This window comes from Ochotona curzoniae, unplaced genomic scaffold (assembly GCF_017591425.1).
Source record: "Ochotona curzoniae isolate NIBS_2020 unplaced genomic scaffold, NIBS_Ocur_1.0 contig_2861, whole genome shotgun sequence".
Taxonomy (NCBI): Eukaryota; Metazoa; Chordata; class Mammalia; order Lagomorpha; family Ochotonidae; genus Ochotona; species Ochotona curzoniae.
The window spans coordinates 473,122-488,104 of record NW_024465620.1 but is presented as its reverse complement, the minus strand read 5'-3'; the positions used below and the strand labels follow the sequence as shown (position 1 = coordinate 488,104).

The window sequence follows — 14,983 nt, the reverse complement described above, 5'->3', positions numbered from 1 at the left end:
TCTGGCGGCCACTCCTCACGCAGCAGCTGGACTGTCCACTGGAAGCCTGCGTGGACTCCTCCTGGCCAAGCCCGGTGCACACCGAGCCCCGCAGCAACCCGCCGGCCACCCTGGCCTCCGCGCACCCGCACCTGAGCGCCGTCCCATCACTGCACCGGATCCCCGCAGCCGCTCCGATCCATCAGGGGAGGGAGGGGGACAGTAGGCCTGCTTGTTCAGGACGTTTAACCCGGGCATGGCACAGGGCAGGTGCTCAGGTTCTTTGTTACTTGAAAGGAATGCAGACCAGCAGAAAGACTGAGAACCAGGAGGAAAGAAGGGCAACGGGAGAGCCCAGCACCGTAGCCTAGTGGCTAGGATTCTTCTCTTGCATGCACTGGGGGTCCCATACCGGCGCTGGACCTTACCCCAGCTGCTCCACTTCCCATCCAGCTCCCTGCCCGTGGCCTGGGAAAGCAGTGGAGGACGGCCCAAAGCCTTGGGACCCTGCACCTGTGTGGGAGACCCGGAAGAAGCTTCCGGCTCTTGGCTTCGGATTGGCTCAGCTCCGGCCGTTGCGACTGCTTGGGGAATGAACCATCAGATGGAGGAGCTCTCTGACTTTCCAATGAAAATAAATACGTCTGTTTTGTAAAGGGGGAGAGGGTAAGAGGGGAGAGGGAGGGGTGCGGAGGGAGAACAAGGCATGGGGGAGGGCAGGAAGCTGGGGAGAGATGGGGGGGCGGCGCACAGGAGAGAGACATCAGGCTCAGCCAGCACGGAGGGGGGGGGGAGAAGCGAGCAGGAGGAGGGGAGGGGAGAGAAAGGAAGGGGGAGGGATGATGGGAGCACAGAGGTCAGGGTCGGGCCAGCACTGAGGCCCTGGCAGACCCGCACCACGCCCAGGGGCCTGACCATGAGCTTGCTGCAAAAGCCCCGCGCACGAGGGGGCTCCAGTCTTCGGGTTCCTGCCAGGCACCTGGGGGACCCACATGAGTCCTGGGCTCCTGGCTTCCACCTGGCCCAGCCCCGACTATCGCATTTAGGGAACACAGAGAATGAGAAATTAGTTTCCAAGTTTTGCAACATGCTGGGCAAAAGCAAGCCTGCTCTTGCCATGCTGGCATCCCATACGGGCGCTGGTTCAAGTCCCGACTTCCTCACTTGCAACCCAGCTCCCTGCACCTGGGAAAGCAGCGGAGCACGGGCCAAGCCCCTGCACCCACATGGGAGACCTACGGAGCTCCCGACTTCAGACCGGCCCAGCCCCGGCCACTGTGGCTACTTCAGGAGTCTCTCTCTCCTCTGTAAGTTCGCCTTAAAAATAAAAACAGAAAAGACGAGGCCCAGCAGAGCGCCCCCAAGCACAGCAAGCACAGCCGTTGGGAGCGGCGCGTGCCCCCGCCTTTAATCGGCTGAAGCAAGCTTTGGGACGATTCGATCGCCCTCCGGACCCAAGCTACGCTACAAACCCTACGGTCTGAGGGGTGGGGAGGGCGAGGCTGAGCTCGCTGCCCAAGGCGCCCCAGGTCCCGAGGGGACGAGCTGGACAATCCGCGCTGACCGCAGATGGCCACCCCCTCCTCTGCGCCTGCGTCAGCCCCGGGGACGTGCCAGGACCAGGGAGGGAGCTGAGGGGGCGGCTGACTGTGTCACCCTGGCCCCAGGGGAGGCAGCCTCCCCGGAAAGTCACCAGCTCCGGGCGGACAGGGAGCCCGCCTTGTGGACACTGGGTCCCAGGCCCCTGCTCCTCCGTGGGCTCCAGGAGGGCAAGGCTGCGCGCTCCATTTCCCCTGGAAGGATGGAGCGAGCTCTCGCGCCCAGAACCCGGCCACCCTAAAGCCCAGCGGTCCCCCTGACTCCCTTCCCTCCTCCACGCCCTCCCCCGGTGGACCCCAAGAGAGGGGGCCCAGGCGGACTTGCCCTCCCTACGACCGGACCACAGAGACAACGCGGGGCAGCTGGGGCTGCGGTTTATTACAGATGGACAAGAGGCTCAGGAGGAGGGCGGTGGGCGGCAGCTTCTGCGCTCAGAAGCCTGTGGGGGAGAGGGGACCCCCAGCATCTCCCTTCCGGCCCCATTCTTGAGGATGACGGATGCTGCGCCTGCGGTCCGGGCAGGGCTGGGGGGGAGCGTCACCCGGGTCCTGGTCCACCCGCGGCCTGCGGCGTCTCCCCCGGTGGCTGGCGGCGGCTGGGGTCGCTGTGCCGGCGGCTCCGAGGCAGCTCGAGCTGGGGTCTCGGCCCGCCGGGGGCTCCCAGGACGCAGGACACCGAGGCGGCGGCGGCGGGTGCCGGGGCGAGCGGCGCGCCCGGGCGCGCGGCACACGGAGGGGCCGGGGCGCTGGGCGGCGGCCCGGCGGGGGCCGCGTGGGCCCGCGTGGGGACCCAGATGAGACCGTAGTAGACGGCGAGCAGCACGGCGGCCAGCGAGACGCAGAGGAAGTAGGCGCAGACCGGGGCCAGACGCAGCCAGCGGCCCCGCGGGCCCTCGCTCAGGCCCGAGCCGCCCGGGCTCTCACCCCCGCCGCCCACGCAGCTCGTGCCCCGCATCTCCACCGCCCGCTCCGCCCCGCGCGCGCCCGCCAGGCCCGCCCCCTCCCGGGCTCGCGTCCCAAAAGGCGGGTGTCTGCAGCTCCGCCCCCGCCGGGGGACAGACGCATCCCCGAAGGGCGGGCCTCCCCGCGCACCCCGCCCGCACCCTTGCCCCTACCCCTGCCTGCACCCAGGCCTCTGCCTGCGGCCCGGCCCCGGCCCCTATGGGAACTCGCACCGACCCCGCCTGGGATCCTCAGCCTGCTCAACCCTAACCGAGCGGGGCGCGCCCCCTCCCAGGGAGCCCCTCTGCACCTGCGCCACCTGCTCTGGGGGGTCGAGCAGGCCAAGCTCCACCCCCACCCACTCCAGCATCCAGCTGGCCCGGCAGGCAGCACCTGCTCCACACGGCCCCGTCTTCCCGGGTGTGCCAAGTAAGGGTCCCGCTCCGCCCCCACACCAACCATGCCCCTTCGCCCATGCTCCGCCAGCACCCTTAATTCTTCCTCGCCCCCTTGGAGCCGTGGCGTTCAGAGTGGGCTCCGTGCAGAACCTCCTCCTGCCGCCCCCTTCCCACCAAGGCGGGGACGCTCCAGGACCCCCTCCCCAACCCCCTGCGGTGTCTTCAGGAGTTCGGGGAAGCCTGCGGGAGGGGAGGGGAGACGTATCAGGGGGTGAAGAAAGGCAGACCCCCCCCCACACACACACCCGTCCACCTCCTTCGCCACAGAAAAGCCCGCCAAGCACAGCGCCCAGCCGCCTCCAGCCACAAACACAGCTCCCGGGGAGCGAGCACTGCATTTTAATAGACCCGAGGCAGGTGGGCGCAGACAGCACCCATGGCCTCCGGGGGCTCAGCCAAGCCAGGGGTCACATCCCCCACCCCCAGGGGAGCGAGGACCCTCCCCCCTTACATTTAACCCTCTCCTGGCCGGAGCGTGCGGCAGAAGCAGAGGAGCGAGGCGGGAGGTTAGTGCGGGGCCCCGGAAGGCAGTCCTCCGGCGGGCGCGGTCAGCGGGCGGCCCCCACCACCTTGCAGAAACGCACCCTCTGGAAGCCGGTGATCTCCGCCGTCTCCTGGGCCTCGGGGCCCGCCTCTGGGGAGAGAAGGGCCAGTCAGCCGGGCGGCAGTGCCCCCACCTCCTGCACCCCCGGCCAGCCACTGCTCCTCACTGCTGCCCGCCGCGGGGCTCAGGGGCCAGACTTCCTTCAGCATACCCCTACGAGGTAACCCCCACACATGCCAACGCCGGGCTCCAGCCAACCTGGGGCCAGCGAGCCCCGGCCTCCTCGTCCCTCTGCCCTTTCCTTCCCACCCGAGTTCCCAGGGGCCTCGGGAGTGGTCCCGGGTTGGGAGGGCGCTTCAGTCTCTCGCCCCCATTTTCCTGGGTCAGGCCTCCACTGCTAACTGCCCCCTCCACCCCCACAGTGGGCTGCAAGTCCTAGCAGGTCTCGCCCGCCCCTCCCCCCCCAATTCTTCGCACCTCCAGCTGCTTCCCTGGTCCCACCTAGGCCCCTCCCTCCATCTCACCGCCCCTCAGCACCAGTCCAAGCTGGCCCAGCCCTCTAGCCTGGCCCAGCCGAGCTCCAAGTCCCCTCGCAGCAGCCCCACCCTTCCCCCTACCCCAGCAGCGCCCGAGCCCCCACCTGCAGCTGCCTCTGAGCCCTCCTCTCCAGCACTCCGGGGTCCAGGGGAGGCAGGGACAGGCTGGTCGCCACCTGGGGCTGTGGATGGGGAAGCCCAGTCAAGTCCCCACGGCCCCCACCATCTCTCCAGGCTCAGAGAGAAGGTTGGGAGTGAGGGGGGTCAGGGACGCACTTGGGGGCAGCATGAGAGGATGTGAATTCTTTATTGGAGGTAGAGAGGGGGTGGGGGCTCAGCATGGCTCCAGGGGAGCCTGGGAGGGAGTCCAGAGATGGAGCAGGGCAGCAAGGGGCGCCAGCTGCCCTCCTAGCTGCCAGGGCTCAGGGCATCTGGGGTCCGGGGCCCAGCACACCCAGGCCTCCCCAGCCATGCCCCGAGCACACACACTGCAGCCAGCTTCATGCATCCCCGAAGGGCCAGGCCTCACCCGGACAAAGGGCGCCTGTCGGGTGGGCGGTCCGTGGCGAGTTCAGCTCCATCTCTTCACCCCAGTCGGATACGGGCTGGTGGCCCCCGGGGGGCGAGAAGGGGCTGGCCGGCGGGGTGGAGGCCTGGGGAAGCGGCTCATCCTTGGGAGCCTGGGGTGCCCCAATGGCACCGCTGGCTGCCTCACTGGCGGGGTTCCTGGCATCGCTGACCGCCTCATTGGTGGGGCTCCCTGCACCGCTGGCCGCCTCACTGGCGGGGTTCCTGGCATCGCTGACCGCCTCATTGGTGGGGTTCCCTGCACCGCTGGCCGCCTCACTGGCAGGGTTCCCTGCACCGCTGGCCGCCTCATTGGTGGGGTTCCCTGCACCGCTGGCCGCTTCACTGGCGGAGTTCCTGGTACCGCTGGCCGCTTCACTGGCGGGGCTCCCCGCACTGCCGGCTGGCTCCCTGGTGGGGCTCCCATCGGCCTCCTGGGACTGGTGGTCCGGAGCTGGTGGTTCTTCTTCCTCCTCCTCCTCTTCCTCCTCCTCCACATCCTCCTCCTCCTCACTCATGTCTTCCCATTCTTCGTCCTCCTCCCCCTCGTCCTCCTCCCCCTCGTCCTCAGGAGGCCGGTGAGTGGAGGCTGAGGTCTCGGGGGGCTGCAGGGAAGGTGACAGAGAAGGTGTGTGGTTCTGAGCACCCCACCCTCTGCCCAGGCGGCCCCCACTATACCTGCGCAGGCGTCAGCTCAGCTGGAGCAGGCTGGGGGGCTTCGGGGGCAGGGGCCGCTGTCTCCTCTTCCGTCTCCCACCGGTCATCGTGGTCACTGAGGGGCAGGGACAGAGTGGAGGCCCGGGCGTGGAGTGGACAGGAGGTGGGAGAGAAGCAGTGGGGGCCCTCGCAGGGAGGGTCGGGAGGGGACACGGAGACAGATGAGAATAAAACTCAAAGCCAGCCGCCAACCCCCCGAAACCAAGAGCCGGGGCGAGGGGGCGAGGGGGCGAGGAGAGGGTCCCGGCCGGGGAAGGGCGCTCCCACCTGTAGGCGCGGGGGAGCGCCTTGGCCTGCGGGCGGCTGCTCCTCCGCCTCCTGCGGCTGCTGACTTCAGCTTTATGTTGGGACAGGAACTCCCCAAAAGTGGGGGGCTTAGGAGGCCGGGCCCAGGCCTGGTCATCTGCGAGGGAACCAGGCAGGGTGAAGCAGGGGAGCCTGGGCACCTCCCCACTGCAAAGCCAGCCCAGCAGACCCCTCACCGAGGCCGCGAGGACAGCCCTTACCGTAGCGGTGGGATGACGGCTCAGGGGCTGCGGCTGGGCCATCCTTGAACCTGAGGAAAGAGAACAGGTGAGCAGGCGACTGCGGAAACTGGGGAGGAAAGGGGGGGTGCAGGAAAGCAGAGGAGAGGGGACCAGGTCCTCGAGAGAAGGCTCCCGAATCCTGCTGGCCCACCTCGGAAGCCCACGGCGAGGCGTGGCCCATCCGTGTCCCAGCTAACGCATCTGGGATGGCAGACAGCCACGGCTCAAACTCTTGGGCCCCTGCCAGCCACAGGAGAGACCCCGGTGGAGTTCCAGGTTTCTGCCTTTGGGTTGACCCAGTCCTGGCTGTTAGAGCTAGCAGGTGGAAGATCTGTGTCTCTCCCTGTCATCCTGGCTTTGAATTCAATGTGTGGGGGAGGGGAGAGGAAAGAAAAAGAGAAAAAAAAAAAAGCAAGTGGACTGCCCCTAACACCAACCTGCCCCCACGTGGCCTCACCCATCACCCTGCTCGAGGCCTGCCACCTGCTGCTGGGACACGCTCCGCCACAGGTGCTCGGCGGCTCCCTCCCTCCGCTCCTTCTGGCCACAGCGGAGAGGCTGGGCCTGCTGCCACAGTGACATTTATTATCTAGGATCCCCTCTCCTCACGACCAAGCCCCTCCCTGCCTGTCTTCCCAGCCACGCTCAAAGCTCCAGGGAGGCTGCAAGGATCTGGTCACTGTCATAGCACCGTCACCAGGAACGCCCAAGCCACCCGGACAGCCTGACGGACTCAACCACGGGTGTCAGACTCGCAGCAGCCGCTAGGGGCGCCCAAAGCCAAGACCTTTCCACCCCCCCACCCCCACCCCCGCCCCAAGAACCATGGTTCATACTTGTGTTTTGTTGTTGTTGCTGTTTTAAAAGATTTATTTATTTTTATTGTAAAGTCAGATATACAGAGAGGAGGAGAGACAGAGAGGAAGATCCGTCTGGGGATTCACTCCCCAAGTGGCCACACTGGCCGGAGCTGCACCAATCTGAAGCCAGGAGCCCAGAGCTCCACCAGGGACTCGCTCCCCGGGCCACCTCCCGCTGCCCTGGCAGACTCAGCAGCCGCCAGGATGCGAACTGTCACGCAGCCGTCCCAAGTGGTGGCTTCACCGGCCAGGACGCTTGCCTCTGCCTTACGATTTTATCTTTCTGTTTTAAACTTATTTGAAAGAGTCACGTGGAGACGTAAAGACACAAAGATTTTCCATCCACGGGTTCCAGATGTTCCATCCACTCCCCAGCTGGCTGCAACAGCTCCAGCCAGAGCTGACAGCCGAGAGCCTCTTCCGGATCGCCCACGCTGGTGCAGGGTCCACTCCACTGCTTTCCCAGACCCCAGGCAGGGAGCTGAATGGGAAGTGGAGCAGCTAAGACGTAAGCCAGCATCCGTATGATATGGGGGCCTCACTACCGCACCACAATGCAGGCCCCATAACTTACAATTCTTAAAAGAGGGGCAGGAAGGTAGACCTCTGGCATGGAGGTTAAGATGCTACTTTGGGGAGGGGAGGAATGTGTGGAGCTAGCATGATAGCTCAACCGGCCAATCTTCCACCATCAAGTGCTGGCATCCCCTAAGGGCACCAGTTCAAGTCCCTGCTGCTCCACTTCCCACTTTGAAGTTTTCCCAGAGGGTAAAGGGAACAGGATCGCCCTCAGGGCTAACACAGCCCCTGCCTAGCAGGTGACACAGTGAGAGGAGAGCTCAGGGGGTCCTGCTGACCACCAGGCAGGGGAGAGGGCAAGGGGCGAAGGACTAGGCACTGGAGCTTCCGCCTGGCCCTCAGCCATGCGGCCATTGCCCTCCTCTCCCCAGCTAGGCCACCACCACTGGCCAACACGGCAAATGACGCTTGTGCTCACACACCTGCCGGGCTGAGGCACCCCACGGCTGACCATCCACCCCGAGACAGACTGCTGCAGACACAGCCTCGGCTTGGCGAGGAAGAAGACAGCAGGGTGTCTACTCAGTGGCTCAATCCTTGCTTTGCATTCACTGGGATCCCACATGGGTGTCCCGGCTGCTCCACTTCCCATCCAGCTCCCTGCTTGTGGCCTGGGAAAGCAGCAGAAGATGGCCCAAAGCCTTGGGACCCTGCACCCACATATGGGTAACCCGGAAGAAGCTCCTGGCTCCTGGCTTTGGATTGGCTCAGCTCCGGCCACTTGGGGAGTGAATCAGCAGATGGAAGATCTGTCTCTCCTCTCTGTAAATCTGACTTTCCAATACAAATAAATTAATTTTTTTAAAAAAGTGGGGAGCCAGCTCAGTAGCCTAGTAGCTAGGGTCCTCACCTTGCACACACCAGGATCCTATATGGGCACCAATTCGTGTCCTAGCTACCCCACTTCCCATCCAGCTCCCAATTAGTGGCCTGGGAAAGCAGTTGAGGACGGTCTAAAGCCTTGGGACTCTACATCTGCGCGGGAGACCAAGAGGAGGCTCCTGACTGGACAGGCTCAGCTCTGGCCATTGCAGCCACTTGGGAAGTGAATCAGCAGCTGGAAGATCCTCTGTCTCCCCTCCTCTCTATATATCTGACTTTCTAATAAAAATAAATATTTTTTTCCTTAAAAAAACACACACACAGCTGTAGGGGCCACAGGCCGGAGTCTCCAGGGTCCAGAGCAGGTGGGCAGGTGGGCAGTGAGGGGCAGGTGGGCAGGTGGGCAGTACTCACATCCCGTCTGTCTTCTCTGCATCCCACTCGCGCCGCCACTGCCCCGTGGGCTTGCGGTGCCTCTGCAGCCGCTCCTGGTCAATCTTGTCGCGTTCCTGCTTCCAGCGCAGGTACTCCGACCGCTCCCGGCCCGTCATGGACAGCGTCATGTCACCGGTGCTGCCCAGGCCTGCCCGGCGGCCCTGCCCCGGACAGGCAGTCAGCACCCTGGTCCCCAACCCTGCTCCCCATCCCCCCGAAGCTCAAGGGTGACACAGGGAGCAGGTGACAAGCAGAGATCAGAAGCAAAGGGGGCATCATGGCACCCCCTCAAGGAACCAACCCAGGCACTACCCGGCCCCTCACTCCTTCCTTCTCATCCAACCACCAGCTAAAGCCACAGCAGGGCAGGGCTGTGCATGCCACGCCTGGCACGGCACTGGCATCACCAAGCAAGGAGAGGCTGCAGGGAGAACCACACCACCTCCACCACCACGGGGTGACCCAGGGGTGTGGGACGCAGCTGGGCCTCACAACCTCACCTACCCACACCCAGCGAGACTCCCAGCCGGGCAGGGAACACCCGATGCCAGAAAAGCCCTTCCTAATGAAATCCCCAGGTGCGGGCACGGAGGGCGAGACAGGCATCCTGCATAGGATGGTACGGACCAGGCCCCCCAGCCCAGAGCACACCCACCTGCCGCTCCTGCTCCAGGCCGCTGCGAACCCGCTCGAAGTCAGAGCCGCCCCAGTTGCGCCCGTGCCGCCGGCTGCCCTCCCGCCGGTCCCGCTCGGGCTCATCCAGCGGCCCACTGCGCCGCCGCGGGTCGTCCAGGAAGTTGCGCACGGGGTTGGGTTCTAGCACACCCTCCTGCGGACACAGGGGCAGGGTTGGCGGGCCCTAGGCCGTGCCCTCCTGCGGACACAGGGGCAGGGTTGGCGGGCCCTAGGCCGTGCCCTCCCGGCCCTGCCCGCCGGCCGCGTGGTGGCGCACTGACCCGCTGGCTGCGCTCGTACTCGGCGATCCTCTCCATCTCCTGGTTCATCTTCTCGATGTTCTGCCTGCGCCGCTCCTCCCACTCCTGGGGTGCGGAGGGGACATCCCAGATCAGGAGCCCTGTGGGCAGCAGGCCCCCACTACCCCCTCTGTTCCAGGGTCCTGCACTGCTGTGTGCACGCTCCCGGGGCACCTGGAGCCAGCGCCCACTGTGCTCACTACCTGTGTGGGGGAGGCAAAGCCAGGACCAGCCCTAATGATCTCCCGTAAGTCCCCCGGCAGGCTCAGTGCTGGGGGAACCAGGCACCCCGGGCCCACCACCCTCTCCCTGTGACAAAGCTAAGGCCGCCCACGAGCTGGGCCTTCTGAGTCTTCCTCAGTGATCCCAAGTCTGGGGTGGGGGTGCCACCCTCACGGTGACAGTGCAACGAGCTGTCACTTAGCCACAAGCCAGCCTGCCTCTTATAGGTGCTTCCCAAGGCGGAGGGAGAGAGGCACAGATGGGCACGCAGAGAGCTCCCAGCTGCTGGCTCACTCCCCGTCCTCAGCAGCCGGTGGGGGGCGGGCAGGGGCCAGACCACAACCCAGATCTTCCACATGCAGGACGGGAGTCCGCTGTAGCAGGGAGCTGGAGCCTGGCTTCGAACGCACACTCTGCCATGTATAATCACCAGGCTGACCGCCCATGCCCATGGGACAAGAAACTCCACAGACGCACGGCCACCTGGAGCCCAGGCCAGGCCTGCGAGCACTCCCCCGCAAAACAACAGCCGCCTCCTACCCGCTCCACCTGCTCTGGCTTGCAGCTGCCTGGGCAGGCAAAGCAGGGAAAGCCATGACAGCCTCGCCCTCGGGGGTGCCCAAGCAGGCCAGGGCAGGGGGTCAGCCCTGAGGGACACCAGGGAGACAGCAGAAGCTGCTGCGGCCCCCCAAGCAGCACTCACCCGAGGCAGGCACCACACTGAACAGCTCCCGCCCTGCTGACCCACAAGCAGAGATCGGGGCACCCCCGAGCACATCCAGCGGTGCAGTCAGGGAAAGGAGAGCACCCCCACAGAAAGAGAATGAGAGCAGCAGCAGGGCCAGCGTGGGACGGCAGACACCCAGCAGGCAGCCAGCACAGCGGGGAGTGGCCGTGCGGCCACGGGGTCCTACCTTGGACTTGCGGTCTGCGGCTGAGATGTCCCCAGCTCCCGAGAGATGCGAGGAGCCGCGGCCCCGACCCCGGCGGCCCCGGGTTCCAGGTCCCCCTCCCCGAGGCTGCTCGCTGGGGCTGCCTTCCCAGTTGCGGGGTGTCCGGCCCATGCCGGCTCGGTTGCCCTGCTGAGGGGACGTCCGACGCCCCTTGCTGGGCCCTGGTGGCCGAGGGGTCCCAGGTGACCTCCTGAAGGCACCCTGGTTCTTCTCCTGGAAGATGCGGTGAGGCAGGGAGGACAGTCAACAGGGAAGGGAGACCGGGCCAGGAAGGAGCCCCCCGCGTGGCCTCCCCGGGCCCAGCCCCCCGGGCCCAGCCCACGAACCACCTCCACAGTCAGGTTCTCCTCTCCAGAGCGGCCCTTCCGCGGAGCTGTCACCGCCACACCCTCCAGCTCGGCCTTCTTCCGGTCCTCCTCAATTTCCTAGGAGCAAGTACCCAGGGTATGGGGGTGTCAGAGACCCCACCCCTCTCCCGAGCTCCTGGCCAGCCCAGGCCATGCCAAGAGACCACTCTTCCCAACGCCCTCCTTGGCGCATGGCGCCCTGGCCCTGCCCCCCGAGGGCCTGCCCTGGCACCTCCCCGGCTTTCTCTTGCCCTCACTCCCCTCACCTACTCACTGTTCCCACAGCACACCAGGCTCAGGCCTGCCCCAGGACCTTTGCACCAGCCATTTCCTTGGCCAGGAACATGCTTCCCCGGTGAGCCTTGAACTGCTCAGCTCCTCCACTGCCCCTGCTCGAGGAGGCCTTCTGGAACCACCCCAGGCCCCCACGCTGTCCTCCACCTGCTGCACTCCCTGTGGTCCACCCCAAGCTTTGATCCCAGCCTGGCACGTGATACAAACTCCCAACCCCTCCTGACCTGTGTATGTGAATGGCGGCGGTGTGTGGGATGGAGGCATGGAACATGCTTCTTTGGGCTCCGTCCCCACAGCGGCCCCCTCACCCCAGGGCCTGAGCCTCGCACCCCTCTTCACAGCCCTGCCCCGAGCCAGGCCCCTCCTGCCGACCCCAGGACTGCGCCCTCCCAGCTGGGCCCCTGCAGCTCACAGCCCTCTGAGGCTCCTGGTGGCTTCCTTCACCCCAGCCTGTGACACCCAGGGCCCTGCGGGACTGGCCTCAGCGTGTCAACATCCCCAGCTTCAAGCTCTGTGCATCAGAATTTCCTAATTATTGACTTCTGTCTTATCTGAAAGTCAGTGAGAGAAACAAGGAGAGTGAGAAGGCTCCTCCATCCACTGGCTCACCCCCGGCTCCCATGAGCGGCACAGCCGGGACGCACCAGGAGCCTGGAACTCCGGCACGGCCGCTCTGCAGGTGGCAGGGACCATGTCTTACAGCCACCACCTGCCACCTTCCAGGACGCACACGAACTAAAGCTGGATCAGAGACCAAGAGGCCGCGGCTGCCGCCACCAATACCAGCCGTGGGCAGCCCAAGTATGCCCATCGTCCCTCCAAGCTCGCTGGTCCCCTCACTGTCCTGTCTGCCTGAGATGGGTACCCCCTTGCTTTTCTTCTGGCCAATGTCAACTTGAAGCCCTCCCTGGACAGAGCGCCCTGATCCTGCAATGAGCCCTGATCCTGCGGCTTGTCTCCCCTGAGGCTGCTCCAGGGAGGAAGAGCGTGGTGAAGGTTCGTGAGCGGATGAAGGAGTGCGTGATGGGATGAGGCAAGGACTGCGGGCTGTGATCTTGAGGATGGCGGGCAGGCATGAGCAGGCTGGCAGGCAGGCAGAGGTGAGGAAGACTCACTGCGGGGAGGAAGGGCTAAGGCACCTGGTAGCGCCGGATGAGCGCCTGGTTCTTCCGCCGCAGGGCCTCGATCCTCTTGTCCAACTCGGCATCCTTCTCCTCCTTGGATTTCAAATCCAGCGTGGCTGCCTGGGGCCGGGAGGCAATGAGAAAGGGACAGAGACGTGGCCACCCAGCCCAAGGCAACTCCAGCCAACATCTGAGTCAGCTCCCCACCCCACCCCACCACAACCCCCTCCCCGGAAGGCCCACACGCCCCACGCCCCACCTTCTGGCTCACCATCTTGCAAGCGAAGGCTGGACTCCCACCAATGCTCCCCTACACGTCTGGAGGCAGCAGGGGGTGTTCCTGGGGTTAGAGAGACGGAAGGGTTGAGGCCAAGGCCCATCAGGAGGCTGGCTCCCTCTCCCCCAATGGGGGTTCCAGGCACCCACACAGGGCAGCCACCTGCACCGGGAAACTCCTCCCTCTCCCACGCCCCTGCCCACCAACATCCTTGCAATATTCTGGCCCTGACCACTGCTTCAGGAACCTTGGGAGCCCCTAGGGACCTGCCTTAAACTCCCCAGGCTCCCCGAGCGCTTTCCAAGCCAAAGCTCCAAGGGTCAACCCCCCGGCCCCGCCCCCGCACCCAAGAACCCGGTCCGAGGGAACTTTCTCGTCCCACCCCTCCTGGCGTCCTTCCCGGCGCACAGATCCGATTCCCAGAAAGACCCGGCCCCGCCCCTCGGCTGGGATCATCGCTGAAGCCACGCCCCGCCTGTCGCTCCGCCCACACCGAGCCCTGCCCCCAACCGCCTAGGATCATCGCCGAGGCCACGCCCCCCGCCAGGCGCCAACCTGTAGCTCCGCCCATAGCCTCAGCGGGAAACCGTTCTGGCTCCGCCCACTGTATGGTCGGCCATCCCCGTGCAGCCAGGCCAGGCCCCGCCTCGCCTGAAGCCACGCCCCCAGTCACCGCCCTCCACCGACCCAGGCCCATAGCCACGCCCCTCGCCGCTGGCCCCGCCTCTCCCTGCCGCTGGCCCCGCCCCCCGCCGTCCGAGTCCCGCCCCGTCGCTGGCCTGGCCCCGCCCTCCGGCCTCCGGCCTCCCCTGGGCCGTCTGTCCGTCCGCCCGCCCCGCCGGCCGCCCCGCTCCGAGCCGCCCCAGGCCCCGCCCCGCCGGCCGCCCCGGCCACCTGCCCGCGGACCCCGCGCCGTCCGCCCCTCGGGTCCGTCTGCCTCCGCGTCCGCAGCTCCCGGGCCTGGCGCGTCACTTCCCGCCCCGCACCACGTGAGACGGGGAAATAAAAAGGCCCACTTCCGGCCCGCCGGCCCGTTTCCGGGAGCCTTAAAGGGGCCGTACCGACATCCATGGCCGGTCTTCCCTCCCAGCCCCGTTGTCCGGTCCAACAGAGATCGGGTCTGTGTGGGGTCCGCGGGGGCTGCAGGGCCTGGAGCTTGTGGAGTGACGCCCCGCCGGCGAGGCAGGTGCACTTCCGAGGACTGCTCCCCAGCCCGGCCGCTGTCCACTGTCCCTCACCACGCCAGCTCCCCAGCCCGGCCGCTGTCCACTGTCCCTCACCACGCCAGCACCCCAGCCTGGCCGCTGTCCACTGTCCCTCACCACGCCAGCACCCCAGCTCCCCAGCCTGGCCGCTGTCCACTGTCCCTCACCACGCCAGCCCCCAGCCTGGCCGCTGTCCACTGTCCCTCACCACGCCAGCACCCCAGCCTGGCCGCTGTCCACTGTCCCTCACCACGCCAGCCCCCCAGCCTGGCCGCTGTCCACTGTCCCTCACCACGCCAGCCCCCCAGCCTGGCCGCTGTCCACTGTCCCTCACCACGCCAGCCCCCCAGCCTGGCCGCTGTCCACTGTCCCCTACCACGCCAGTCCCCCAGCCTGGCCGCTGTCCACTGTCCCTCACCACGCCAGCCCCCCAGCCTGGCCGCTGTCCACTGTCCCCTACCACGCCAGCCCCCCAGCCTGGCCGCTGTCCACTGTCCCCTACCACGCCAGCCCCCCAGCCTGGCCACTGTCCACTGTCCCTCACCATGCCAGCCCCCCAGCCCTGCCGCTGTCCACTGTCCCTCACCACGCCAGCCCCCCAGCCTGGCCGCTGTCCACTGGCCCTCACCACGCCAGCCCCCCAGCCCTGCCGCTGTCCACTGTCCCTCACCACGCCAGCCCCACCTTGCAGGCCAGGGTCCTAGGGTGGGAGGCCCAGATGGAGCCCCTGGACTTGAGCCCTGGGCCTGAGCCTGCAGGTGGGCCACTCCCGCAGAAGGCTCCAGTCCCCGGGGGGAACGTTCTGTGGTTTTCCGCCTCTCTTCTCAATTTTGGGGTTGCCTGCAGAGCCCTGCCTACCGAGCCAGCAGCTCATCACTATAAAGTATGTTTTTCTTTCTTTTTGATTTTTTCTTCTGCATTTTTTAAAGATTTTTTTTTTTCCATTGGAGAGGCAGATATACAGCGAGGAGGAGAGACAGAGGGAAGATCTTCCGTCCTCTGGTTCACTCCCCAAGTGACCAC

At 66.0% G+C, this 14,983-nt stretch overlaps 2 protein-coding genes across 3 annotated transcripts; both read right to left on the bottom strand.

Annotated features, from left to right (window-relative positions):
* Positions 1 to 1,954: 1,954 nt before the first annotated feature.
* On the bottom strand, positions 1,955 to 2,532 carry INAFM1 (InaF motif containing 1). The gene has a single exon (XM_040978266.1). The coding sequence runs from the start codon at positions 2,530 to 2,532 to the stop codon at positions 2,116 to 2,118; it is 417 nt and encodes a 138-aa protein (XP_040834200.1). The 3' UTR covers positions 1,955 to 2,115.
* Positions 2,533 to 2,759: 227 nt separating this feature from the next.
* Positions 2,760 to 13,729, bottom strand: CCDC9 (coiled-coil domain containing 9). 2 transcript variants are annotated; one of them, XM_040977870.1, is made up of 15 exons: positions 13,650 to 13,729; positions 12,738 to 12,818; positions 12,494 to 12,598; positions 11,043 to 11,138; positions 10,675 to 10,926; positions 9,521 to 9,604; positions 9,220 to 9,393; positions 8,544 to 8,725; positions 5,848 to 5,897; positions 5,609 to 5,744; positions 5,303 to 5,396; positions 4,587 to 5,229; positions 4,162 to 4,239; positions 3,562 to 3,611; positions 2,760 to 3,157 (listed from the first exon to the last, which is right to left on the bottom strand). In XM_040977870.1, exons 2-15 carry the CDS (start codon positions 12,750 to 12,752, stop codon positions 3,140 to 3,142), a joined length of 1,977 nt encoding a protein of 658 aa, XP_040833804.1. In that variant the 5' UTR covers positions 12,753 to 12,818; positions 13,650 to 13,729; the 3' UTR covers positions 2,760 to 3,139. The 2 variants fall into 2 exon arrangements, with proteins under 2 accessions (XP_040833804.1, XP_040833805.1); XM_040977871.1 differs by lacking the exons at positions 2,760 to 3,157; positions 3,562 to 3,611; positions 4,162 to 4,239 and having other exon boundaries at positions 4,275 to 5,229.
* Between the last annotated feature and the right edge of the window lie 1,254 nt (positions 13,730 to 14,983).